Genomic DNA, 27,528 nt, shown 5'->3' with positions numbered 1-27,528 from the left:
GGGTTGGTTTGCACTGAGTTGACTGCCTACTTAAAGTCAGATGGATTGGACAGCTCTGTGACTCGCCGCGGCTCGGAATGACATGATGTAATTTGTAAATATATGAATTACAACATACTGTGATCTTTTTCTTTATCCCAATTAAAATGGATATATATTCGTCTAAGCTGTCCCCCGTACTGGATATAGGTGTTGGGGTGTTTCTCATCGTTATTGGTAAGTTTGTTGGGTTTTTTTCTTTTTTTTTTGTTGATGTGACATCTTTTGCTGTTCGGACTGTAGGCCTATTTGAGTAGTCCTATGCCATAGCTGTTTTTGTCATGAGTAAGGCAGGATCTTTTAAGGGTTTCGAGGGTTCACACTCTAATTTCAAGGTTGTACTTACTCCGGAGATCGTTTTGGTACCCCACCACCCCCCACATTTAGAAACAGTGTGATGGTGCTTTAGGCAATGGAATAGACTACCTTTATTTTGGGATTACCTGTGTCAAAATAGATGCATCTAATTAAAAGTCACATTTCATTATGACTATGACTTCATTGTGACTTCTCTGTGGAAAAGCGTTCCACAGAGAAGTTTCAACGTTTTTGACACTCGCGTCCTGATATGTCCAGTAGTGCCTATTTTAGTGGTCTGTGTAATCTTAACTCTTATCAGCTTGGTTTTTCGGTTGCATGCGGATAAATATTGAGGCTGGATTACGTCAAAATGGTAATAAAAAATGGTTCCATGATGTAATTGATTTGAATTGTTTTTCCATATTAACACATTCATCGTGGCATTTCATGGGCAGGTTTCTGTTTCAACGGACACAAAAAGTCGCTTTATCCAAAGCGACTGAAAGCGTCTGGCTGAAAGCGTCTGCTGAATGCCCCCAATCTTGTGAGAACCACAGCATCTCTCCCAATTTGCCTCAAGCAACAACCGATATACGAACAAATGTCCTCTTATTTAGGGTCGAACCCACAGTTTGATGCATTGATTGGATTCACCAGTGTTCTTATCTGGGAAGATGAACTTGATGATCTGGTCAAGAGCAGGCTCACAAGATAACAAAAAACACCTTGTTTTCACACTCTACCAATTATGAAAAAAAGAAAAAGGAAATATAACTCTTAAAATGTGAAGGACATGTAGTTATTATTATAGTTATTGGATGATACAATTCGTGCGCTAATGAAATAGGCCACTGTTGTTCCCTTGATCCCAATTAAGATTATAAAAACCAGTGGATGAGGGCGTTGTCCAGCATGTGAAATGAGGCTGCTGCTCACATGCTCTCATGGTGGAGCGGTTGGCTTGTTCAATGGCTTTTTCTTTTTTCTTCCATTTTCATATTAACCAAAAAGCGTTTCCTGAAACGGCGACAGACCGTCTGAAGCTCTGGAAAAAAACAAACAGAAAAAAACAGGTTTACTTTGTTGATGTTTATGTGTGGGCAGTAGGCCTACTTCGATTTCACTACTGAGGAAGTTCTTCATCTTACATCCTTTTTTTCTGGTGGTGTCTCTCTTTATTCTTGGGCATGTGCCGGAGTTCAAAGTTGACTCCTCATTTCTTCTCTTAACGGACAACTAAGAAAGAATTATCAGAGGCATTCGAGAGACTGCTGTGTCATGACGCCCATTGTTTCTTTTATATTGTTTTCTAAACACATTTTATTGGAAAGACAAGGACATGAAATGAGCAAGCAAGATCAAGGCTGCGAGATCCAGGCTGTGTATAGTCATTATATCCTCTAGCCGACTAGCCGTGCAGTCAAGCATTCCTATATAGGCCTACCATAGAGGAAGGTGTCCTTGTGTCCTTGTGTCCCCTACACCTGAACCTCAGGTGAAGCACACAGAATTTAATGGGATTTCAGTCGATTACCATTAAAACCTTCACCGTTTACATAAAGACAACATTTTAGAATCAAGTTAGGATTGTCTTCTGTAACATACAACCCCCCCCCCCCCCCACACACACACACACACACTGGTAAGCGCGTGCACACAAACGAACACACACACTGGTAAGCGCATGCACACAAACACACTAGTTGAACTGCTTGAGGTCTCACACATACACACAGATCGCAGCTGTACTGCATAAGGACTCACACACTCCCATGCATATTGCAAACTCCAATGCCATTGAAAATATCTTCATAGGTTGCTCTCTTTTAAATCCCTTCAGGGAACTCATGAATCAGTTTTTGACGCGGATTGGATTAAACAATCAATAATTTGGTCTGTTGGTCAGTCCATTAATCAGTCAGTATCCATCGTCCATCTAACCTTCTGTGCATCTGTCCGTGACATCGATCCATGATCCATCCCTTTATCTCTCCACACCTTGAGCCCCATCACCAACACTATCACCCAACCCACCACCACCCCTCTCCTTCCAGGCAGCAGTTGTCAGATTCCCCACCTGTCATCTGCCTCTGCTTCACCGCTCCACAATCAAACCCGGCGGCTAGTGGTGTGTACTTCAGGTGGTGTGTACTCAGTGGTGTAGTCTACGTGATACGCAGTTATACGCCGTATACCCACTAGGAACGCACCAGGATTTGCGTATACCCACTTAAAAATATGCACGGATACGTATCAATCGTCTTGTGACAGATCTTTCACTTCTGTGTTTATTTTTCGCAAATATCGGTTGGGTATAACTGCAATAAAATACTCTAAGCAGGGGAAGTTATCTCCTACATTCACACATTCATAAAATTCCCCCTGCGCGCTCGCGCTCTGCCCTGTCTCTGTTACGAAGCGCGAAGCTGCCCCTGCATCTCTGCACGTTAGTTGGTGGGCCGAGCCCCTCCTTCTCGTGTGTGTGTGCGTGTGTGTTTGTGTGTGTGTGTGTGTGTCCAGTCCTCCCATATTAATGTGTAAACCACATAACAAGTAGTCAACAGAAGACAATGTTTTAATCCCACTTTATATCTCCTTTTTACTTTTAGATGAGAACCCCTGGCCAGCCTTTCAGACAGGGTGTCAGGCTAGGGAATTTAAAAACAGGCATCCTTGGTTAGAGTGGAGAGAAAACAAGTTAGCTAAATGTCAGTCAACATACAGTTGGTATACACAATTGAAATTCATAATGTTAATCACTATGCAAATGAGAGTATAGCTAATTCATGGTCATTTTTAAGGTGCAGTAATTTCACACTTTTACACAATTCAATTACTGTATGGTATGTTAGATAACAACAGTAAGAGCTCAAATTAGAGCAATTGAAAGAGCGAAACATTAGTCTCCTGTCATCTCCTTCTCATAGCCATGGTTGTAAACAGTTCAATAAATTATTTTGAGTAGATTTTGTCCTTGTTTAGCATGTGCTATTGCTACTATAGATATACAAAGCACAACTTGTCATTTTTGTCTTCTATTTGTTCATACTGTTATTAAAACTTATAAACCTACCCAGCATTACATGATTGTTGATAATCGTTAAAGGTCAGCGGGTTGTAGACCCCTGCGTTGGTGAGTGTGGTGCGACATCCCATAAGTGCCACACACGTACACGTACCGGTGGGACGGGTTTGTAGGGGGCTGGGAGGGAATCATCACAGTATACCCACTACAATAAAATAGACTACACCACTGTGTGTACTGACTGTGGTGTGTAATTGACTGTGGGTTGAACAGTTTGTGTCTGCAGCTACACAACAGTCCCTTTCTATTCGATGTCATGAGCTCTTCAACCGCCATAGTCTGTTAATTCAACCGCCGGTTCACACGTTAAAGTTACAATGTGTGACATTGACGCAGAGCGTTTAAAATGTCTACTGCGGTCCAATCACAATACGATAGTGTTTTCTACGCCCACCCTCCTCCTCCCTCAAGCTCAGGCGGGTCGCCAGGTTGTGGACACCGAACGAGCACCAGCCCAAGCAGGCAGGCGACCGCAACATTATATTTTAAGAATTCTATTTTGACAATGGCAAGCCTACACTGTAAGGGGATCAGCTTATGTATACATTTGCAATTAACTTATTGGTGGCAAATTATAAACCAGGTCAAACCCTTCTGGGCTCTAAGCTGTCTCCGTATTTCAAATGCAACTCTAATAGATCCAATGTTTAAGCACGGCTCTGCTCGTGGAGCTCTTTTGAAGTTGAACATCCTTTTAGGTTGGGTAGAATCCATTACAATCTCAGTGGATTTAGTTTGTTTGCTTGCTATCCTGGCAACAGCTGTCTTTTTGTGCCGATTTGTTTTATATCTGGCCACCCGGGATATTCAGAGAATAGTATATCCACACACAGGCCACTCCAGGCCAGGAAAACAAACGCCCCAACCTGAATGGAAATTGGAGAGGAGAACATAATGGCCATAGCAACATGCCAGGTATTTTTTGAAAGTGCCTGCCCTTTTCCAAAAGCCTCTGATCAGCTCCTCACCACTGATGTAGGTGAGAACTTTGAGATATGAATGTGTGATGATCTGGAGACCAAATTAGCATAAGCATAAACATATTCAATGTATAAAAAAAGGTTTGAAATATATAGACATTTTAATAAAACAATTTGAACGATTGAGCAGTAAGTATGAAAACCTTTTTCCTACCAGTTGTGACCCTGTGAAATGGATTTCTCATGAAGCCAAGATGGCTGTGCGTGATTAGACTGTAAGTGCGGTGTTTGATGGCCTCAGTGTTAACTCTTCAACATTCAACAAGACACTCTCGCGCCTTCTTATTCTGTGAATATACACACACATGACGGGCGTGATGAAGTAGCCCCCTTTTCAGTTGGCGGTGATTGTTATCGGAAAGGGCCAGCAAAACACACACACACACACACACACACACACACACACACACACACACACACACACACACACACACACACACACACACACACACACACACACACACACACACACACACACACACACACACACACACGCTCTTTGTGTGTGTTTCAAATAGTATGGAGATGAATGTGTTTGCGTTCCACTGACTCATGCTTGTATAATAGTGTGGCCAGCATTAGATCAGCGTCCTAAAACATTAATTTGAGGTTGTGTTAGCACATTTGCGTCACAGCGCCTTACATCAGTACTTTCGTTCACACAACAGCACGCGATACATCAACATCTTAGCCCGCACATGTCGAGTGGCGTCGGCGCGTTATATTTATGCTACTTATAACACAGTCCATATGGTTGTGTTTTCGAAAATTGCAAAACACCGAACGCAAAACGGGCCAAAGTAATACAAAGCCACCTGTTAACCCGAAAGATACAAATCATGGTTTATTTCTCTCTCTCCCTCCATCCTTGTCTTCCTCCTCTCTCCTCTCTCTCCCCATAGCTGGACTCTCCATTGTCGGCAACGTCCTGGTCCTCGTCGTGGCTTACAGGCGGTCCTCCAAGATGAAGCCCCCCGAGATGCTGAGCATCAACCTGGCCGTGACGGACCTGGGGGCGGCCATCTCAATGTACCCGCTGGCCGCCTTGTCGGCGTGGAACCACCGCTGGCTGGGGGGCGACGGCACCTGCGTCTACTACGGCCTGGTGGGCTTCTTATTCGGGACGGCCAGCATCATGAACCTCACCGTGATGGCCGTCGTGCGCTTCGCCGTCTCCGTCAATAACCTGTCACCCAGTGAGTAGACTTACCTATTTTTTCTGCTTTTATTATTGAGTGAGATAGCGGAAGGTATGGGTGGACATGCAGCAAAGGACAACGTGCAGGAATCGAAGCCGGGTCGCTGCAATCAGGACTGAGCCTAACATGGTATGCGCTCTACCTTACCTACCTAGATTAATGCTGTGACGACCTGCACTGCCTATTGGAATGAATGAAAACAAAACCGTGGCACGTAATTTGGGCCGATAAAGCATCAAGGCGTGTGATGTGACGTGTAATGAAAGAAAGAGGTTTATCATCAAATCGTTGTAACATGAAAAGGCCGCTTCAATTTCGATTGTGTAACCACAAGCCACAAGAGTCCCTCTTTGATGAAACAGGGCATCAAAATCCTGTTTTCTCCGAAAGCCATTCACAGGGCCTGCCGAATGCTTTCAAAGCTCTTCTTGATGATGTTGATTACATCTACTGCAGCCTGAGAAAATCCTATCCTATATATATCCCATAATTAATTTCATTTCGACCTGGGATTTATTCATTCTGATGGAGGAAAGGCCCCCCCCCCCCCCCCCAGTGGAAGTCACCTGGAGGTCCTGATTAATCGTCATGAAGGGACAGCAGGATGTGTGTTGGTTGTGTGCGGGTTTTATAATCAAAGCATTTTTTTGTGGTTGCCTCACAATCAACCTGTCTTGAGGAGGCGCCTCGCATCCTTTGCCACTAATTAACGGTTGCTCCTTTTGCTAGGGAATTATTATTTTGCCCTTTTCTTTCAACGTGTCTTTTGACCACTGAGATTCCTGATCCGTCTCCAGGTGATGTCAACAGGTTTTTGGTTTCTTGGCAATGGCACGATAAGATGCAAAGAGTGCTGTTGTTTTGACCCCAGCTTGGGGGATCTGGGGCTGCTGCTGCTGTGTAAATGATGTCCCTTACAACCTTTCATCCCTTCACGGCTTTTATATGAAATCCTCCTTTCATTCACTCTCAGCGGTCCGTCTCCTAACCTCCTGACCCCTAGGATGTCATTGAGATATGAGAGAGAGAGAGAGAGAGAGAGAGAGAGAGAGAGAGAGAGAGAGAGAGAGAGAGAGAGAGAGAGAGAGAGAGAGAGAGAGAGAGAGAGAGAGAGGGGGGGGGGGGGGGGGGAGAGGGAGAGAGAGTCTTGCTTTGCTGTTGACATCACATAGTAACAAGTTAGAGTAAACAACCATGGTTGTTTGTATTGTATGCACAGCATTCTTTGGTAAGAATTTAGCAAGCGTTAGGTAGTTACAACACATCTTATAGAACATCCTCAAAGAGATAGAGGGGTTCAACATTCTGAGTCTCATATTATGATAGTGTTATTTCCTCAGGGCATTTAGCAGACGCTTTTATCCAAAGCGACTTACATCGGTTAATACACACATTGATACACCGACAGCAGAGTCAACCATGCAAGGCGACAACCAGCTCGTCGAGCAGTTAGGGTTAGGTGTCTGACAGGGACACATCAACACTCGGTTAGACAAGACAACTGCTCTACCTCCTGAGCTAAGCCGACCCACTCATTAATGAGCAGGTAATTGTTAGTCTTGGCCAACATCTAGATTGTCTCTCATGTCACTCTCTGTCTGAGAGACATCTAGATTGTGGACATTGGAATTTGAACCAAGAACCTTTTGGCTAGCCACATGACTATCCTAACCTGATGTGCCACATGGCTTTGTTACACAGAACCATCAAGGAATTCATTCATGGAAGGCACTTTCCAAAAATACCTGGCAGGTGATTGGGTGACCCATCTATCGGGTATCACGTTGTTCAACCAGTTCTTCATGCTGATCGATCCGAACCACGGGTGGTTTCGGACATAAATGCACAACTTGAAGTGCTGTCGTATATATGCGCGATTCAATCAAACCGTAAAACCATTGTATGTGCCTGGTGTGAACCGGTGAATGCTTTGGGTCGTTTCTATAGGGGAGCAGATCAGCCGACGCACAGTGAAGATACTGTGTGCGTGGATCTGGCTGTACGCATTCACCTGGGCCCTGCTCCCCATCATCGGTTGGGGAAGGTACGGCCCCGAACCCTTCGGCCTGTCCTGCTCCTTGGCCTGGAGGTGGATGAAGGTCGATGGCTTCTCCTTCGTCATCACCATAATGTGCTTCAACCTGGCCTTCCCCTCGCTCATCATAGTCACCTGCTACTTCGGCATCAGTCTCAAGCTCTACTGCACCTACAGGAACTGCATCAAGGAGGGTCTTCAGATACCAAACATTGTCAAGATGAACCGCCGGCTGCTCATCGTGAGTCTGTTTTTTGTGTTTGGATTTTTTTGGCTGATTGGTGGTGAACGGGAATAAGGGTTGGCGTTCATGATATTGAAACGTTGAGGTCTGTAATGACTCTGACCGCATGTGTAGCTGTGCGATTTGGGCTAGAAGGCATGGGATTGATATTGTTGCTATCAGTGATGTTGAGCTCTTTTTAGGAAGTGCATTTTAGAGAGAAACGCAGTGTCTGTCATAGCACCTGCAGGACCTTTGGTTTCACCCACACAATATCAATTAGTTATTGGTGCCAGTAAATCCAGGCTTATGCTTTGCTGGCACCAAAGAAACTTGCCTTATTGGTTGTTCATTGTCTATTCTCCCAGGGCAAATCAAATCCAAAAGCCCCCTATACATCCTCCCTGATCCCAGCTGTAGCTCAGCTGCACCTCAACATCCCTTGTTATTTGTCGCTTACGAACATCACAAAAGCAATACACTCTTAAGGCTTAGTTATGGTTCCACGTCGATGCAACGCAAGGGGGGTTTACAGACCCATTACGTCCTTGTGGACCCTCCTTGCGTCCACTGCAAGGGCCTGACGTGCGTGTAACCTTGGGCGAGGCGACGCAGCAGCCAGGGCTGTGATTGGTCCACTCACTAAAACCCGAAGCAGAACCAAAACAGGGTCACGACTGCGTCGAAGCGTCTGCATGGTCATTGCGTTGCGTCGATGTGGAACCATAACTAAGCCTTTATACCCTACTCCTCCCGCTTGCGCAGATCGCCATCTTGATCAGCGCGAGCTTCATCGTCAGCTGGACGCCGTACGGCTTGGTGAACCTGTGGTACGTCCTGCGCAGCGGCTACCCCTTGCCTCCGGAGGTCACCCTGCTGCCATGCCTCTTCGCCAAGTGCGCCACTGTCTACAACCCGCTAATCTACTACACCTTCAGCAAGAGGTTCAAGCGCGAGGTCAGGCACCTGTTCACACTGTGTTGCATCGGCAGCAGCCCGTCCCAGGCGGTGGTCAACCAAAGCAGGGACTCTATGGTGAGCCAACGCCACAACCAGGTCACTGTCATCGGCATCAACCAGCTCTTGGATAGGAGCTACTGCCCGGGAGATGCCAACAATGCCCCCGGTTGATCTTCCATTTTTCAAAGATCAACTGCTACACATTTGACTTCTTGTGAGATTGCGGAACCTACTACGAACGGCACATGAATACTCATGTGCCGATCGACAAGGATACATGTTTCATGAATGAGGTTAAGTTTTCATTGAGCTGCTGTGTATGTTGCGGTTGCATTAGACTGTGAAGTCAGTCGACTGAGATCCCAAATCTTGGTTTAAAATGTGTTCAACTGTAAGCTGTGAATCTTGAGGTTAGATAAAAGATACTGTGTGTGGAAAAAGCTCCACTGTGGTACTATTTTAGGATAATTAGAAAGAGAAACAGCAAAATAAGCTAGCCAAATGACATCGCTCTGGCCCATTGTATTTGTAGCACAAAGGTCAAAATTGACCTTGCAAGGTAATTTTTTAAACCAAGTCCACAGACTATTTTCATCGTCAGAAAAAGAGAGATGTATGCATAGATAGAAACACGACAGCATGATACAAATGCTGTCAACTTAAGATTGGCAAAACCAACAAACAAAACCAACATATTCATACAACGTTACCGACCAGTTTGACCTATGATATATTTTTTATTTTGATACTATACTACATGTTTAACTGTAACATAGGCTTTTCCTAATGGTTTAAGTCAAGCTAAAAAGACACCCATCCAAGTATGTGTGTGTATGTGTGTATGTATGTATATGTATATATATGTGTGTGTGTATATATATATATATATATATATATATATATATATATATATATATATATAAATCTACGAATATATTATTTTAGTAGGAGTGATAGCCATTACAATACATGCACCCTAGTCACATCAGCAGCCTACCAGTTGGTACAGTCTACTGGGTAGGCTAGTGATAGTATGTTTTTTAACGTCATTATGCTGTTAGGTTATGCTGTTAAATGACAGCAGTATTCCCACTCTTGTAATTTTGCTAAATTTGTAGCAAGCCACCTATATATTGCATGCTAACACAACCGAGTCAGCAAAAAAATGTAAATGTAAAAATAACTTGAATTGTTTTGTCCACTTATTTGCATACAGCTTGCTGTTATTCGTATGAGAAGGTTATATTATGTTAATAGTTTCATCCTCATTGCTTATCAGATCATTCATTTGGGAAAAATAAAAATATCAAAAAGGAATAGGTTGTAGGAATTTCTTTGTTTTATTTCATAAGAATGTTGACAATAAATTTTCCATCATGCCATCTTGAAAAACAAGGACATAAAAGTCTAAAGGACGAATAGGGCCAACCAAAAAGTAAACCAAGGTACATTTCCCAAAACAGAATTTATCAATGCACTAATTGAACCATGATTGGACTATTAGTAATGCATGATGAAAGTCATTTTAGTTATGGAAACTTGTTGAAGACTTTTAAGGCAAGAACATTGCTGCCTATTATATAATGATTGATATAAACAACCAACTCAACAACAAAGCTTCCCGAACACAACAGCCAAGCGTCGTTGTTCAAAACATTGAGCCGAAGGCACTTTGAAAAAAAACTTCTGATAGGTGTTAAAGTTAAGTAACTAATCCCAGATTGAACACTAGTCAACCGCTAGACCCTACTGAAACCACATTGATATGCTACCTCGATCTCTAGCACTTGAATGCATGGCTACTGCGTCAAGTGTGGTTTTCTGTAATACGTCATATACAATATGGGTCATATTATATATGGTTTGACATTGGCCTCCCTCTGGTGCGCTCTTGAATAACCTATTGGAATAAATTCAATCGAAACCGTGACACCTAGTTTTGGCCAATAAGGTATCAAGTCGTTTGATCCGACATGATATGAAAGAAAGAGGTCAATCATCTAAATAAATGTTATACACCGACAGACACTATACATGTTCATTTTTTAATTAACACAAGCAAGTCGGTTTAACATGATGTGTTGCTTCCATTTTGCCTCGTTAACCTTGGTGGGTTCTGCACACAAAAAACACCTCAAACAAGCCACAGGGGTCCATTTTGCACAAAAGCAAAGATTCACAACCACTTTGATGACACAGGGCGTCAAAATCCTTTCTCGTTTCCCCCGAAAGTCATTCACATGACCTGCCGAATTTTTTCCAAGCTCTTCTCGATGCTGTCGATCACCTCAACCGCGGCCTGAGGAATCCTCGTTCCGGGGCCGAAGATGCAACACACGCCACTCTCGTACAGGAATTTGTAGTCCTGCGAACCGAAAAAACACGGAACAACATTGTTAACCAAAGCACTGCATTCTGGGAATCGAGGAGCGGTCCACGCACTTTAGAGCAATTGCTTCACCTCGTTCAGAAAAGTGAATGCAGAAAAGTATTAGACCGAACACACATTGTTCACACTCACACCCTTTCGACGACAAGAACTGGTTCCCCAACAATAAGTCTAATCTATGTTGGGAGGGTCCAAGTACCCTCCAACAAGCATGTACCCTGACCCTATACCGTCTTAAATATCATTAATTTATTCAAAACAGGTTTTTTTTCATTAATCCTCATTGCCGTCCTGTTCCTTCTGCGGTGGCACCCCAAGATAAACACTATTTACATAATAGGGAAAGGAAGAGGACGACGACAACAGAAAGGCTAACGTTTGGAGATTGCAGATGAGAGCGGAGACGAGGGTGGATGAGTGGTGTGTGTAAGGTGGTGGTGGTGGGTTTTCTCCATCTGGCATCTGCAGATTGTCGTTGGGGTGATATGGGGTTTGTTTGCGGCCGGTGCGTGGAGCTCTCCACAGCCCTGCTTTGTTTGTTTGCGCCGCGCTGTGTGTGATTGGGCCAACCCTAATCAGATAGCACGTCTTGAAGCGCGAGCTTCAAGACGTGCTCGCTCAGCGCAGTGTCGGCTCCAAGGGATTAAGACCATCAAAACGCGGAGAAGGGGGGGATTAGGGGACTCGAGACATTAAATTTGTTTACACCGACTGTCGGCTGTCCAAACTCTTCTGCGTTTCCCCCTCTTTTGACGGCTTGGGGGGGGGGGGGGGGGGGGGGACGATGCCATGATGAATTCAATTAGAGGGACTACAGATATCTGTTGGTCGATTGTATGGAGCTGCTACTCACAATAACCTGTCAGGGATGCTCTGCGGTGCCCTTTTATAGTGGCAATGGAGAATGCCAAGGGGGATGGAGAGTGCCATTGGGAACTCTAAAGCAATTACTAATAGAATGTTATGGTGTATACCATAGCCGACAGGATGTCATTTGTAAAAGCAATCCAGGAACATGAGACGGATTGGAGAACTACTTTGCAGCCTTTCACGATGAAGGAGGTCAAATGAATGAACAAACTGGGTAATTAATTAGCTTGGATTTGATTAAATAGCATTATTTAAGTAACTGGCAGTTAACAACGCTTGTAAAGAATAAAAGCCGTCCATCTTTGGCTCGATCGACCCTGTTTTTCCTCGTAATCAAATTCGACTATTGAGAAAAAACAGGAATATTTAATTTAGAATAAAAACACAAATTCTAAGAGGGTTGTGTTGGCACAACACACTACTGCTAGTTCATCCGGGCCTGGCTCTCTTTAGAACAGACACACTGATTTAGAGTTTGTGCTTATATTTCTTTGGGCTGCATTATGTTTAATTAAACTACTTGATAGCAAACTAGGAGCTGATAAATATCGGGAGAGGAGCCCGACAAATAACTCCAATGTACTAAACAGCGTAGTTTTACATATTGCAACTCAAACAAAACATGACCTCTCTGATAACAATTCAAATGCATGGAGATATTCCCCCAGGTTTCCCACGGTCAGGAGCCAACGAGTGTATTGTCGAGGAGATAACGACAGCGGGCCCTTGTGTTGTAGTAGCGGCTCTAATGGGGGTAAGGATGCTATCAACTCACATCAAGCGGATGCTGTAAGAGAGAGAAAGAGAGAGAGCGAGAGAGAGAGAGAGCGAGAGAGAGAGAGAGCTCTGAGTGGAAGAACCACGGTGTATATAAATTATCTGAAAATGATACGATCCTGTTACGCCGCAGTAAATGCTGGAAACTTAGTTTCAATGCATTTTCAGAACGATGGAATTTTGTATTTTAGAGATAGCGATCAAAATGTACTCCTCTACAAGTAACGAACACATTCTCCAAACGTTGAGACTCAAGCCGTGTTCTGTCAGGAGAGCAGAGCATGTGTCTGAATGGTTCAAGGATAGAGAGTACTTTAAATACGAGCTCTGACGAACAGCTGTCAGAATCTACCCGAAACGAGACGCATAGGAATACCAAAGTTCAGGGTTGCGGGAGCTGGCTTTGGAAAAGTAATAACATCTTTGACTCAAGATTTAGATCAGGCAAGTATGTCAAATCTAGATCAGGCCGCAGGGGAAAAGCTGTGGAAAGACACTGGGATGGCAGATCCGTTCTGCTTATAGTGCCAGGCAGCGAACAAACACATGTTGTGTTCACAGACGACTCGTACAGAATCCATAATAGATAGATATAATAGAGCGTATCTCAAACCGAGCAGTGGCTACTGGGCACACTCCACGTCATTATGTTCTCGAGTGTTTAAAGCGATACTTCACGTCAGTCAGTGTGTGTGTGTGTGTGTGCCAATACTAATTGGCCCATCAGACCATCAGAGCATGGAAATAGTGTTAGACAAATCCCATTCCGCGTCACTCACAATCCCTCGCTGAAAACAGACATTATTTTAATCATCAAAGGTATTCTGTATGCATCAATAAAAATATTTTTTAATAAATGTTGGTCCACAGAGGCTGAGGGCTCTACTGGCCCCCGACTGAGGGCTCTACCGGCCCCCGACTGAGGGCTCTACCGGACCCCGAATGAGGGCTCTACTGGCCCCCGACTGAGGACTCTACTGGCCCCCGACTGAGGGCTCTACTGGCCCCCGACTGAGGGCTCTACCGGCCCCCGACTGAGGGCTCTTCCGGCCCCCGAATGAGGGCTCTACCGGCCCCCGAATGAGGGCTCTACTGGACCCCGACTGAGGGCTCTACAGGCCCCCGACTGAGGGCTCTACTGGCCCCCGAATGAGGGCTCTACTGGCCCCCGAATGAGGGCTCTACTGGACCCCGACTGAGGGCTCTACCGGCCCCCGACTGAGGGCTCTACCGGCCCCCGACTGAGGGCTCTACTGGCCCCTGGGTGAGTGCTCTACTGGCCCCTGACTGAGGGCTCTACTGGCCCCCGAATGAGGGCTCTACTGACCCCCGGGTGAGTGCTCTACTGGCCCCTGACTGAGGGCTCTACTGGCCCCTGGGTGAGTGCTCTACTGGCTCCTGGGTGAGTGTTCTACTGGCCCCTTGGTGAATGTCGAACCCTACTGGGCCCTGGCTGTAATAGACGACCCGTCGGTGATGGGGGGGTCGGGCGGGCGACGGCGACTGACCTGAGGGGGGATGACCCCGCCGCAGATGACCAGGATGTCAGGACGGTGCAGCAGCCTCAGCTCCTTGATGAGCTCGGGCACCAGCGTCTTGTGTCCGGCCGCCAGGGTGCTGACGCCCACGCAGTGCACGTCGGCGTCCACCGCCTGCTGGGCCACCTCCTGAGGGGTCTGTCCCCACACACAGAGGCCCGGAGGGAGGGAGGGAGGGAGGGAGGGAGGGAGGGAGGGGGAGAACACGGCTGTTAGGGGCACGGAAGGGCATGTGGGCGGGAATTCAGAGCGGCGAAAGAGGGAGAGCGGAAAAAAGAAGGGAGAAAGATACGGGAAAAGCAACCCCCCCCCCCCCACGACTGCTGTCACACACCTGTGACTGACATGCCAGATGGACCCCCCCCCCCCCCCCCAGGAGCAGTCTTAAAAACACACGTGCAGCCGATAATCTAAATGGTCGCATACGGAGGCAGGCTACAGTCCACCAAAATAGTTATAATCGCAGAGCATTTCAAACGGATGACACTCGAATTCTAACTCTGACCCGACTTCGAGCACCATTAAAGCGCAAGCGAATTACCGGATGTGTTTTGGGCCCGTTATCTCCATGGTTACGACCCCACCGCCTAAAAACCCTTTTCAAAATAAAAGCGTCTGGATTCGAAGCCCATCTGGGGGCGATACTAGTTAGGAGTCCCCAGCGCTGAACGTAATGCACACCATCACCACCACCACCAGGGGGTCTGACCTGAAACAGGGGTCCGATGTCCACGTCGAAGCCCAGGTCGGCGAAGCCCGTGGCGATGACCTTGGCCCCCCGGTCGTGTCCGTCCTGGCCCATCTTGGCCACCAGCAGACGGGGGTTCCTGCCCTCGTTGTTCTTAAACTCCACCACTCTGCAGGGGTCAGGGGTCAAACATAAAATCTAGATTTTTTACCCTTTTTCTAAATGTTCACTCTGTGTGGCTTTGTGCGAACATATATATATATATTTTTTTTTTTTTTGGGGGGTTATTTCAGGGACATTGCACACTAAATAACATTCAAACTGTAAGTGAGCCAGAGTTAGCCTAAGTGGCTAGTTTACAGCCGTTGTCCCCGGCCCAAATATTCAAAAGGCAACCTAAAATTACAGAAATAAAATGCATGCATAAACAAAGATAAAAAACAAACAAACAGGTGACTCAGAGGATTAAGTAACACATAGTAAGAACGAATCGACAGACAATTGCAAACAGACAATAAAACAGGTACATAAAGCATCATAGGAAAGTGCACTAGCATGCACGGCACAAGACGGGAGCACAAGACGGGACTGGAGCACATAGGAGACAAGCAAGCAAGACATGACAGTTACCACGAAGTCAGCAGGAGTAGCAGTTACAGTACACACACAACTGTTTACCAATAAGCCATATTTTCAGCTGTCCTGAAAAAGAACGGTAAGAACTAATTTCTCTAATATGACGTGGTACTGAATTACATTCCTGTGACGCTCTAACTGAGAATGCCGAGTGGCTATAGGCACTTTTTCTACTACACAGTGTCCTTCGGATAAGCCTCTTGTTGTCCAGTTTGTATTTGACCGGTTTGAGTGATACACTTCAACCATGGTAGCGACCTCTTTTGATTTTTTTTTTGCCTTTGACTATTTTTGCCAAATGATGTGCTACACTCTCAATTTCATTTGTGCCAATACTATCTTCTTCCACATATAGTCCCGGCGTTAAGTTAGTCCAATTAGTTTGATGCACGGCACTTTTTCTAGATATTAGGGTAAGATTGTGGTGCGAGAGTCCAGTAATGAAGTTAAATGACTTAATTACTCTTTCAGGTCTGTTACTAAAGATAAGATCAATCTGGGGTTTGGAAGAGGTTGTTATGGTAATTAATTAATTGTTTAAGATCAAAATGGTCTGTCGTTTGTTTGAGGGCCTTCCTATTTGTCTTATCTTCCCAGTTGATAATGAAATCACCCATCTTATCAGAATGACCTCTTTCCTTGAATCACACTCTTTTAGCAAGATTATCAGATGTTGCAACAAGGACAAAAGACATCTTGAACATATGGGTTCAAGATAATATCAAGTGTACTTTCCACATAATTTTCCATTTATTTTCACTCTCAATGAAAGAGAGTGCAAATTACAAAAGATAATTGATCTGCAATCAATACTCAGAAATCCGTCTGTGAACAAAGAAGGTACAACGTGCGACGTGTGTGGAGCCGTCTCAGACGTGCAAGGATCCGTGCTGGTGTCGCTCTCTTGGTGGTTGCTAGGTGACTGCGTCTCTTTCTTTTTGTTCTCACCTGTTGTGGGTCACGGAGATCTCCTCCAGCTCCCCGAACTCACTGCGGTAGGCGCCGCTCACCATCCTGGTGCTGGCCTTGTGCTCCCCGAACACTGCCTTCATGGCATCTGTGATCTCCCCCACCGAACACCTACGATGGAGATGCCTTTGTTTACTTCTGCCCTTTGTGCTTCCTCCAGTTTATCAGAGCTACCCGCGGTGTTCATGAGATGTAAGGAAACGCCTCGTACTTATTTTAAATCCACCGCCAAACGCCTTATGTGTCCCCTTGGAAATTACATATCCTGCTAGAAAGTGAAATGGCAAGTATACAAGTTGCAACTCCGGTTAACATATAAGGTAAACCGTATCGCTATTTACACTAAGAATCTGTGCTGAACAATTCTATGGCAACTTGTCTGTGGGAAACCTTTGAAAAGCATCAAAATCCCCTGAAGCAGTTAAAAGCATGATGAAAGACTGCTATGAGTAATGGCCCGGGAGTCAGGGGCAAGCGGTACCTTGCCCGGGCTGCGTCTACAGCCAGGCCCAGGAGGTTTCCCTCTCTGGTGCGTGCACACTCCTCGATGGCAGAGAGGCACCTCTTGGCCTCCGCGGTGTCTCTGCTTTCTCTCACCTGCGTCAGAGAGAGAGCGAGAGCGACAGAGAGAGCAAGAACATTATCTTTCAATTGCAGTTCTTCATTGAATTAATTCAGTTTATTCGCATTGAAAGGATATGGGTTGTCAGAAATACAATTATCTTCATTGTGAGTAGTACTTTGTCATGTCACGCAATGTCATATTTGAACGAATCCCATCGTTATTCAATTATTCATTTCAATACTAGCCATTGAACGCAGTATCCTTTTAACACGAAGCTCACTGCGTTACATTTGAATGCATGGAATTAGCTATGTGATTCTGATCTTGCTGGGTGTTGGAACTGCATGCAGTTCCAAGTCCATCAAGCACATAGCTCGTTCCAGTGTTTTGAACAAGGATGGCTGCTAGGTGAATGAGGCATGTACCACTAAGGTTTAATTTGATGTTGGAATCCAATGACGACCACGGTCTTTAGGTCGTGGGGAGTGTGACCCACACCACCGCAACTTCCGAATGGCATTTATGTGGATTTCCTTCCACAGCTGTGGTCGGCCCTGTTGATCCGTGCTTTCACAGAGAATGCCAGCTGACCTTCCACCAAGAGAAGTCACTGGTCTGTGTGACCATAACCTCACTCTCAATCTAGCCAGTTAAGAATACCCAAGCGTGATGTTGATGAATTTGACAGGGAAATCAAAAATATTAACTGGGACCAAATCATAGCTGGTGTAGATGTGGATAATGACACAAATGTCCTCATGTCCACAATCCAAAACATAACAAAGCGATTCCTCAAGAAAAGCAATTCTAAAAGACAATAGTAGATATACCCTCCCATGGATCTCTAGTGACCAAAGGAGATGAATGAAGGAAAGAGTTAATGCTTTAAAACACTCTCTCAAGTCCAACTCATTGACTGACCTGTCCTTGAGAATTAGAGTAATAAAGGAAATTAGGGCAGCTAAAACTAACTTATTTTTGCCATTTTGTCAATTCTGTGAGATTGACTGTGCATAGTCCCATAAGTGGTCCACTACACTCCTCACCATTTGATGTATCACAGCCAGTCTTTTCTCTGACTGAAATTTCTGAACCCAAGGTAGTCTATAATTGCTTCTATTAAGAACTCCAAATCAAAAGACGTATTTGGATTGGATTCCATGTTTTTAAAGAAACATGAAGCCTCCTTCATAGGCCCGTTACTAAAATCATAAACACCTCTTTTAAGGAGGGAAAATTCCCAAACGACTGGAAGTCAGCCATTGTTGTGCCAGTCTATAAATCAGGAGATACAACCGATATGAATAACTATAGGCCAATTAGTATTTTACCCGTAATTTCTAAGATCTCTGAAAAATGTGTGGCTGAGCAATTGACTGAGCATCTTAACAGTAGTCTAAACTAGTAGTTTAAGCTGCACCCCATGCAATTTGGCTTTAGAGCCAATCACTCCATGATTGAGAAAACGCTTTTAATAAAATTAAAAAAAGGGAAAATCTATTGTGAATGAGACACAAAGGCTAGTAGAGAACATTGAGAAAGATGGCACACAGCATACAATTGTTCCAGTTCAAAATAAATCTCTCAATGGAAACAGATCAGATGTAGCCCAGAATGTCATTTGTCTCTTGATAATGGATGGAATCAAGGCTTGAAGCCAAACTCTTGGATCTACTTTGGACAGCGCGTGTTCATTTTCATAAACTGAAAGAGTAGTAGAAGGCATATGGCCGCAGCCAGCTGATGAAGTAAATGTAAAAGTGTTCCCATTTCACAGCATCGCGTGTGTATAGATTTTTCAAATAATGAATTAGAACTCAATATTAGCAGAGGTCAAAATCGTGTTTGCGTGTGTTTATCCCAGTCGAGGGCATCTCCAGCACAATGTGTCAATCATTGAGACTTCTGACATTATTTGCCATGGCAACAGCTTGGATGAGGGCCATTATAGGGACTTTTCCAATGCTCTGTTACCTTTGAGATTAGCAGGAAGGGACAGAGGTGGTGGGTAGATGCGGTTAAATGCCCTTTCGGTTGAACGAAAGGGCTAATTTGTGGCACTTAAAAACACCTCCACCATCTTGTCAGGTGTTGCTGCCGTGTTCGCTGTTGATTCCATGCAGGAAGCAATAAGCTAAATATAGGTCTGCCGTTAATGCTAGATAAATTATAAAAAACAAACAACATTTATCCAGGGAGCGTGAGCAGAAAGGATTTTTTAAACTAAACAACCAAAACAAAGGTCTCTTTCCTTTGTGCTCCCTCCCTCCCTAGGTTTCTCCACTTTTTAGAAGTCTTGCATTTCTCTCACATGTGATTGTTAGACAAGATGGATTTCACAAACCAATCAGAGAAGTAATGCCCTGATTGGTCAGAAAAGAGCAGGGAGCAGTCTCAAATCAAAATACAAAAAGGATGTGTCCAAAACAATATTCTCGGGAAGTAATTGTTCATAATTGCAGATAATGTGCAACCTGATGCACAAAGTAATCTACACTCACTGGGCATATTAATCAGGGAATGTGCAGGCAATGTGTAAAAATTTGAAATTGGTTATGTAAATTTACTAAATCTCATGATTGAGAGGACGCTTTTAATATAATTATAAAAGGAAAAAATTGTGGCAGCAGCCAGCTGACGACATCAGTGCAAAAGGGCTTTCCCATTCCCCATCCCAGTCGATTTTCATCTACTCATTCATTGCCGCTTCTGCCATTATCTGCCATGGCAACAGCTTAGATTAGGGCCATTATAGGGCTGTTTCCAATGCTCTGTTACCTTTGAGATTAGCAGGTAGCAACAGAGTGGAGCGGGCAGATGCGGGGAAATGCCCTTTCTAGGGGTGCAACGGATCAAAAAACTCACGGTTCGGATCGTTCCTCGGATCAGAGTCACGGATCGGATCATTTTTCGGATCAGCAAAAAAAATAAAAAAATAGCGTTTGTGATTGCTTTAGCCCGGTCTGATTGTGGAGGAAGGGGCTGCTTAAATGCCGCGGTGATGAGCGGTTGTTGAGCCGCTTTCGGTTTCACTCCTGTCAGTGAAACACCGGGGTGATGTCGCTGTAAATGCGTGGCCATGCTCTATGTGTTTTTCTTTATGTTAGCAATCGCTATGTCAGCTACGTGTTACGTCTGTGTGGCAGCGCGAGTATATGGAAACAGACGTAGCACTGGAGGCAGCAGTTATCGCGTTACAGTAGACACCGAAGTCTAGCCTACTTTTATTTTCCATGCCCACTGTTCTTCATGTTGTACGCTGAGGACAATAAATCACAACGAGCCATAGGACTGTTTGCTTATTGAAAAGGGAACTGTTGCAGACTTTTACCCAGAGCGTGTTAGCTCTGTCCCTGGAACTAGCAGGAATGGTTACGGCTGTGTGTGGACTGAACATGCGCACAATTCTTTTTTTTTCATAAATCAATCCGCGGATCATGCGTGTGCCGAACCGAAATAGATGATCCGAACGGATCACGGATCAATGATGATCCGTTGCACCCCTAGCCCTTTCCGTTCAAAAGGGCCGACTTATGGCACGATTTAATCTCCTCCACAATCTCCTCAGGTGAGGCTGTCCGGTTCCGTGTTGTACCCCACGTCCAAAAAAAAAAAATCAAAGAAAAAACGACAAACAACGTTTTCTAGATGTAGGTCTCCATTAATGTTAGACACATGACTCCCAAATGACAACCAGAACAAACGTCCCATCCCCCTCTGCTCCCTCCCATATATTCCTCCACTATGGAGAAGTGCTGCATTACTTAAAGATTTATTTTTGGCATTTTTATGCTTTATGGTGGAGGGGGATAGACAGGAAGGTATGGGAGATAGAGGGGAGCACTTGCTGCAAAGCACCACAAGCAGGTATCGAACCAGGGTCTCTGAGAACAGGACTTGGCCTGAATGGTACGTACGCGCTCTACCCGGTGAGTCACCGGGGCGCCCCAAAAGGGTTGCATTTCACTTAAATGTGATTTAAAGGCAAGAGGGATTCCAACAACCAACCAGGGAAGAGATGCTCTGAAAGCTCGGAGCAGGGAGCTCAAATCGAAATCGTCTCGTACAGTCAGGTCTGTCAACTCGAAGCATATCTTCTCAAAGCGCATCTCACTCAAGAACTGCCAATTATTCACAATTCAACCCAAGCGACAGCTCTCACCTGTTACCTACAGCACCTTTAACAACCTCTCTACAGGAGATTGCATTCATTTTGCCAGACCATATTTGGTGGTGTATTTCCTGTTGGACATGGAACCAAATAATCCTATCAGATGCAGCCAAATCGGCAAACGAATCAACACTGCATACCATTGAAAGCATAGGCACAGTCACCTCCGTCGTGCCGGTGCCAAACCACTCCAGTAGGGCGAGCCCTGATGACATTCGGGGGGGCGCTACAGATCCCTCCGTAACGCCGCCTCGTGCCCACTGCCTCTGTCCGTTGACTGATCCACATTGACTTTGAATGGGGACGGACGCGCAATGCATTGTGGATCCGTGCGCTGAAGGCTCCGTCAAAAAGTTGAAAAATTTTCAACTTTTTCGGCAGCGACGGATCCGTCATCCAATCAGAACACGTATGCAAATTTAAGCACTGTGACGCTACTCGGGCTCTGACGACCCTGGAAACCACCCCCATCCGTCAGCCACGCCTTCTGAGTCCTTTGACTGACGGTGCAGTGGGCACGAGGCGTAACCCAGACCAGCAGGTTCAGGGGAAGCCTTTTCCCTGCAGCTGTAACCCTGCTGAACTCGCCACCTCAATGGAAACCAACTAGCCAACCAACGAACCAGCCCAAAGCCCCCCCCCCCCCCCCCCCCCCACACCCACCCCTTCCCCCAGTGACTGAACCCCGACTCCCCCTGGACACTGCAGTACGGTTATTAATAACTGAATGACTGTATAAACATTTCCATACTGTTTATACACTGCTTTTATAATGCACTGTATATATCCTTAATGCATGCTGTTCTCCATACTCAACTGTATGTCTATACTGATCACACTGCTCTTATAATGCACTGTATATATACTGTATATCCTAAATGTACACTATTCTCCATACTTAACTATGTATTGCTCATAGTGCAGTCTATTATTCCACTGCATGTAGATACTCTGGACTTTACAGCCCTTTTCCACTTCTGGTTTCGACGCTAACTGCATTTCAGTGTCTCTGTACTTGGACTCTGACAAGTTGAATCGAATCGAATCATTGAATCAAGCTCATAATCTCATCGGTCACGTCCCCGAGGGCCACACTTGCCTTCTTGAGCTTGTCCACCTGCTTCTGGCGGACTAGCGTGTTGTCGATGGCCAGCACCTCCACTGTCTCCTCCTTCTCCAGGCGATACTTGTTGACGCCCACGATGACCTCAGTGGCTGTCAGAAAGACACAAAGACACGGTGAGAGAATACAGGGACGGACATCAGGTGGGATCACCGTTCACGAGGCAAGCAGCACTGACGCACTCGGGCCGTTTGATGATGATGGTGATGAATCTCAAATTGCAAACTGAAAATTGTGTTTGCCGCTCAAACGTTTAAGCACATCTATTTATTATTATACCACTAATGCACCCCAGATGTCCCTGAATCAGGGATACCACCGACATCTTTCTGTTCCCATCAGCAAGTCGAATCATTAATAGATATTTAAATTCTGTCATTTTGCATTTCAAAGCTAAGATGTGTCGATAATAAAAAAAAAAAAGGTCTCTTACAAAATTGGCTCAGAAAAAAGATTAGCTTTTTTCAATGACCAAAACAAGTGGTTGAAAAACTGATTTAATTGCAAGGGGTCACAGATCAAGATCTGCAGGGCTGGTGCATCACCATGTGACCAAGTGCATGTGAGAATTGAAGTCGGGCTTGAAGTCAACTCCTGCACTCGGCAGCTTACAATGCAGAACTTTTCTGTCCAAGACCATCGAACTGTGTTTGAACCAGACGCTAAGGGGCTCATCACCCCTTGCATGCATTTCAAGTGGAGCGCTGGCAATATGCAGGTTGATGTCTAGGGTTGGAACGTTGGCTGTGTGATAGAGTACATGCTATGGGGATAACCGGATCCAGCAACCCCTTGTCTCTTGCAGGGAAAGAAGGCAGGCGTGTATGCTAGCATGTACTACAGGGCCGGCCTGGGACATCAGCGACTTTGAGTATCAAGAGTGTGCATGACAAATTTTAGGAGGAGATTATTGTCGAGCCCTCTGCGATGACGCTAATGAAAGAGCACCAGGACACAATTCCAAATGGACATGCAGTGTTAATTGGAATCTGGGGAATCCACTACTCAACCAGTTGATCTGTAAATGTTTTCAGTGTTTTATGTGTGTCTATATGGAGCTTAAAATCGATTGACAATGCAGTCCAAAGACGTGCAGCTAGTGCACACACCATCCACGAATAATTGATGAGAAGGATGCCATGCCATGGCAAGCAAGTGTGTCAGATTCAGATCCCCGAGAGGATAATACAGCAATGTTCCATGAAGCTTAATCGTTAGAGGAGGGCAAGAACACTCCTCATGTGGGAGTTCTGATCACTCCCGTCATGCTCTGCTTTTATGTACGACGATAGAAGACAGAGCCTGGTAAGGCATGATTATCTAGCTCCTCGTCCATTAGTGATGTTGTTAAGCAAAAAAGAGCATTCGTTCTTAATGAGGCTTGTAATTTTTTTTAGTGGAATTCAATGAAATGCTGAAGCCCTAATTGGAAGAAAAAGGAATCTGACGTCTGTTTCTCCAATCGGATACACATGAGTTTGTGTGCGTCCTACGGAGCCATACTTTAACACTGTAGTCGTGAGGTTAGGTTCAAATGATAACAGTCACACAGCTGGGAAGGTAAATTCGAGGCACAAGACATCAGCCATTTACAGTTGAGATGCAGAAACACAACTGTAATCAACCAAGTCAAGGATTGTTTTTTGGTTTCAGTAGTAGAACTAATCAGCTGCGCCGAGAAGTGGCTATGTAACCCGTTGTAAAATTAGAAATGAATGTTGCTGTTATCAACCTGTGGAGCTTTTATTTTGGTCCCCTATATAACGCGATAATAAGGGCATTTATAGAAATAAGAATCATTCTGTCATGTAATTTTTTTATATTAACCTAGGGTTATTGAGACTGCAACACAAAACTTGCCACTATTCTATAGTGGAAGCAATTGGATGTGGCTAGGTTCTGTATGACGAACATCACAGCAGCCTGTACAGAAATAGCTGCCGTTAATCCTTTATTTCACTTTATTTAACGGGAGTTTTTTTTCTTTTCACTAGCTATGGGTCTGCGGTTTTTACATACAGGATTACAGCGTCAGACCAAACAAGGGACGATGTCACAGACTGACCATGGTCGATGATCCCTCGTAGAGCCATCATCAGTGTTAACCTCCTGTGTTTGCCCGTAGATCACTGCATATGAAAAAGGTCTATTGTTTTCCACTTTGGAAGGTCAAAGGATTATCAAAGTACATTTTGGACCAGGTAGATAGGTTTAATAACCCAGGCCCTACACTGGCTCCTTCTCCAGCCCCTCTCCCCCCAAACCCCTGGGGGAAAGAACGCACACATCCAATCGCCCTAGGATGCGGAGCAAGGAAATCTTTGAAGTAATCTCGACATCCAGCTAGACCAACAAATGGAGGGGACTTATCTTAGGATGCACAGTTTCCTTGCAAGTGCCAAGTATATGGCTGAAGCCAATGACTACAGATGAGGACAGGAATTCAAACACAGGGCTTAGCAAGTCTTCTGCTTTTGCTGCTCCCAAAGTCCCTGCACATAATTAAGGAGGAGCAGTGTTTCCAAACGCACGGCCCTGGAGAGACGTATATCATAAAGTGCTGACAATGGGGAATGGAAAGTTACATCCCACCGGGCGCCATCTTATGAGACGCAACCAACCTCTCAACATTGAGTGGTTCACCATGGCGTTCGAAACAGTGAGACGTCAGCTTCCCTTTTCCCTATCGACCCGTTTCCTTGAGGCGTCCGAGAGGGTTCGCTCAAAACCCTCATTATGAGTCTACTCTTTAATTTCCACTGGGGAAGGGGTAGTAGACCCAAATTTACTAGACAAGTCTGCAACCATGCTGTCATAGCATAGATGCAGTGATCAGAGCCCCCTTACCCCAGGACGTTTCTCGTCCTCACTACCCTTTGCTGCGGTACATGAAAGCAGCAGACCCATAATGAGTGTTGTGACTGACACCTGTGGGTTCTCCAACAATGACACCGCTGGGAAAAGGGGTGTATTACTTGGGTCGGACTCATTAGACGTACACGAGTGATAGGGGCATCTGTTCCAACAACTGAAGATTTCTGCGCGTTCATTATGTATCTGATGTCGGTTGTTTTAAATTGAATTGATCTTGCAGCAAGTTACGTAACGAACATAATACAACAGTCAAGCTAGGAATGCTAATTCAGTGGCCACCAGAAAGCCTTTGTTTAAACTATTATGTGCTCGGATCCCTTCATTGCTATTGTTATATCATCTATTAGAGCTTGGACACACTTGGTTTCCACTGCACTCGTTCCAAACTTTGCGTTGATTTGTATCTCTGGTTGATTGAGCTGAAATGCAGAAAGGAATCAATCCAGTGGAAGGGCTAAATGCCATGCTCCAGTATTTGGCGTTTTGTTTGTTCGGGTCAAGGCAGTGGACCCATCCGTTCTGAAATAACTATACAATTCAACACTTACGCTTGGCAGAATGCAACATATTCAAATCATCCAAGCTTCTGCGTCTCGTTCAACCTCTCAACTTCCACCTCCCTCTGCATCTCCCACCTCGCGTAGGAGGACGGGGATTCATAATTCAAGGCTAAATTAAACCAAACACATATTGCAAATGAAGCATATTCACATCTTGTGAAAAAAAAAACTTTTCAACAAGATGAAAAAAATCAGAACATTCTCCCCTTCTCCAACATTCTCCACATTCTCCAAGACTTATCAGAAATGACCTTCCCTGGAAAGGGTTAGGATGGCGACCTTGAGTCCTCAGTAGTGAGTCCTGAGTGTGTCAGGTAAAAGGGTTTCCCTTTGAACCAAAGGAAAGCTCGACCATAACATAGTGCTAGGACTATACCTATTGATCTCTAATTGCGTTTTCATTCCGTCTGTGCACGGCACCTTCTCAACGAGCAGGTGTGCGCCTGCAGCCAGAAGGGGCGCCAAATTACCTATTCCCCACACAATGTTATGTAGTACTTCATTGATAACCGCTACGCAGCGCTTTTTTATTTTTTACTGCTCGTGGCGCCCCCCATGTGATTTGGCGTCCCCCACAAATATGGCGCCCCGGGCGGCTGCCTGGTTCGCCTGTCTAAAACCGCCACTGGTGTTACCCCTATATGCACCTACTGCTGAAATGTTTTGTTTTTTTTAACGAGAGGAGAGCCTCAGCTTAGCTTACGCAAAATAATAAAACATTCCGTGCGCTACGACGCTGGATAGGCGCTTCATATTCAGGGTCAATTCACACCCTTGTGAGTAAAGCATATAAACGGATAGGAGAGGAGAGCTCCGTCTTATCTCTTTAAAAAAATAATGTTATATTATTTTGCGCCGCAGACGCTTCATATCAAGGTCAATTCACACACCTGAGTAAAGCATAACAACGGAGAGGAGAGGAGAGCTCCGTCTTCTCTTTAGCAACATATTATTTTGCGCTACGGACGCTTTATATCCAGTTCAATTGGATATGAAGCGTATAAACGCAGAGGAACTTCCGTAAAGTTGGAAATAAATTGGCAGATTCAGAGTTTGCGGTTCAATAGATCGTCAGTGAAACATCGTTGCGACACAATTGACACCTCTAGCTAAATGTAGTAACCTAGAGAACCAGCTACAACATTGTTTTCATCCAAACGAGTCGTTTTTAGCGAACGGTGAATTGCATTGGCTTCTATGAGCTGTCTAGAGCCCCAAAACGTTTTCCATATAGGCATGGGCTCTTTATGGTCTTACTGAAAACTTTAATTTTGAAAAATATATCTCTACTTATTTTTAAGGAATGTCTTTTTAGCAAAAATGTCAATATACATACATACATTTTTGCAACAATATCAGTAGTGTCACCATTATTGACTCTAGAGCCCCAAAACGTGTTCAATAGAGGCATGGGCTCTTTTGGTCCTACTACAACCTTCGTGATGGGGAGAGGGGAGGGAGTGGGAAGATGCATGGGTTGGAGGCACAGACCTTTTTCGATTGTTGTAGTATTTGTGTTATGTGATTTTACTGTATAGGGTGGTTGT

At 44.9% G+C, this 27,528-nt stretch overlaps 2 protein-coding genes across 2 annotated transcripts in view; one reads left to right on the top strand and one right to left on the bottom strand.

Annotated features, from left to right (window-relative positions):
• Nucleotides 1–9,683, top strand: opn8b (opsin 8, group member b). Its single transcript, XM_030345419.1, has 4 exons — nucleotides 1–216; nucleotides 5,307–5,600; nucleotides 7,551–7,879; nucleotides 8,627–9,683. Exons 1-4 carry the CDS (start codon nucleotides 147–149, stop codon nucleotides 8,990–8,992), a joined length of 1,059 nt encoding a protein of 352 aa, XP_030201279.1. The 5' UTR covers nucleotides 1–146; the 3' UTR covers nucleotides 8,993–9,683.
• A 455-nt stretch (nucleotides 9,684–10,138) lies between these two features.
• mmut (methylmalonyl CoA mutase) overlaps nucleotides 10,139–27,528 on the bottom strand; it is a 33,002-nt gene continuing 15,612 nt past the window's right edge. The window contains exons 8-13 of the mRNA XM_030345418.1: nucleotides 22,524–22,639; nucleotides 17,170–17,285; nucleotides 16,668–16,799; nucleotides 15,105–15,252; nucleotides 14,366–14,533; nucleotides 10,139–11,186 (exon numbers count right to left, since the gene is read on the bottom strand). Of these exons, the coding sequence (XP_030201278.1) occupies nucleotides 11,058–11,186; nucleotides 14,366–14,533; nucleotides 15,105–15,252; nucleotides 16,668–16,799; nucleotides 17,170–17,285; nucleotides 22,524–22,639 (809 nt within the window). The 3' untranslated portion in view covers nucleotides 10,139–11,057. The remainder of the gene's footprint in view (nucleotides 11,187–14,365; nucleotides 14,534–15,104; nucleotides 15,253–16,667; nucleotides 16,800–17,169; nucleotides 17,286–22,523; nucleotides 22,640–27,528) is intronic.

This window comes from Gadus morhua, chromosome 21, assembly GCF_902167405.1.
Source record: "Gadus morhua chromosome 21, gadMor3.0, whole genome shotgun sequence".
In the NCBI taxonomy this organism is placed as follows: domain Eukaryota; kingdom Metazoa; phylum Chordata; class Actinopteri; order Gadiformes; family Gadidae; genus Gadus; species Gadus morhua.
This window is presented reverse-complemented; position numbering and strand designations above follow the sequence as displayed.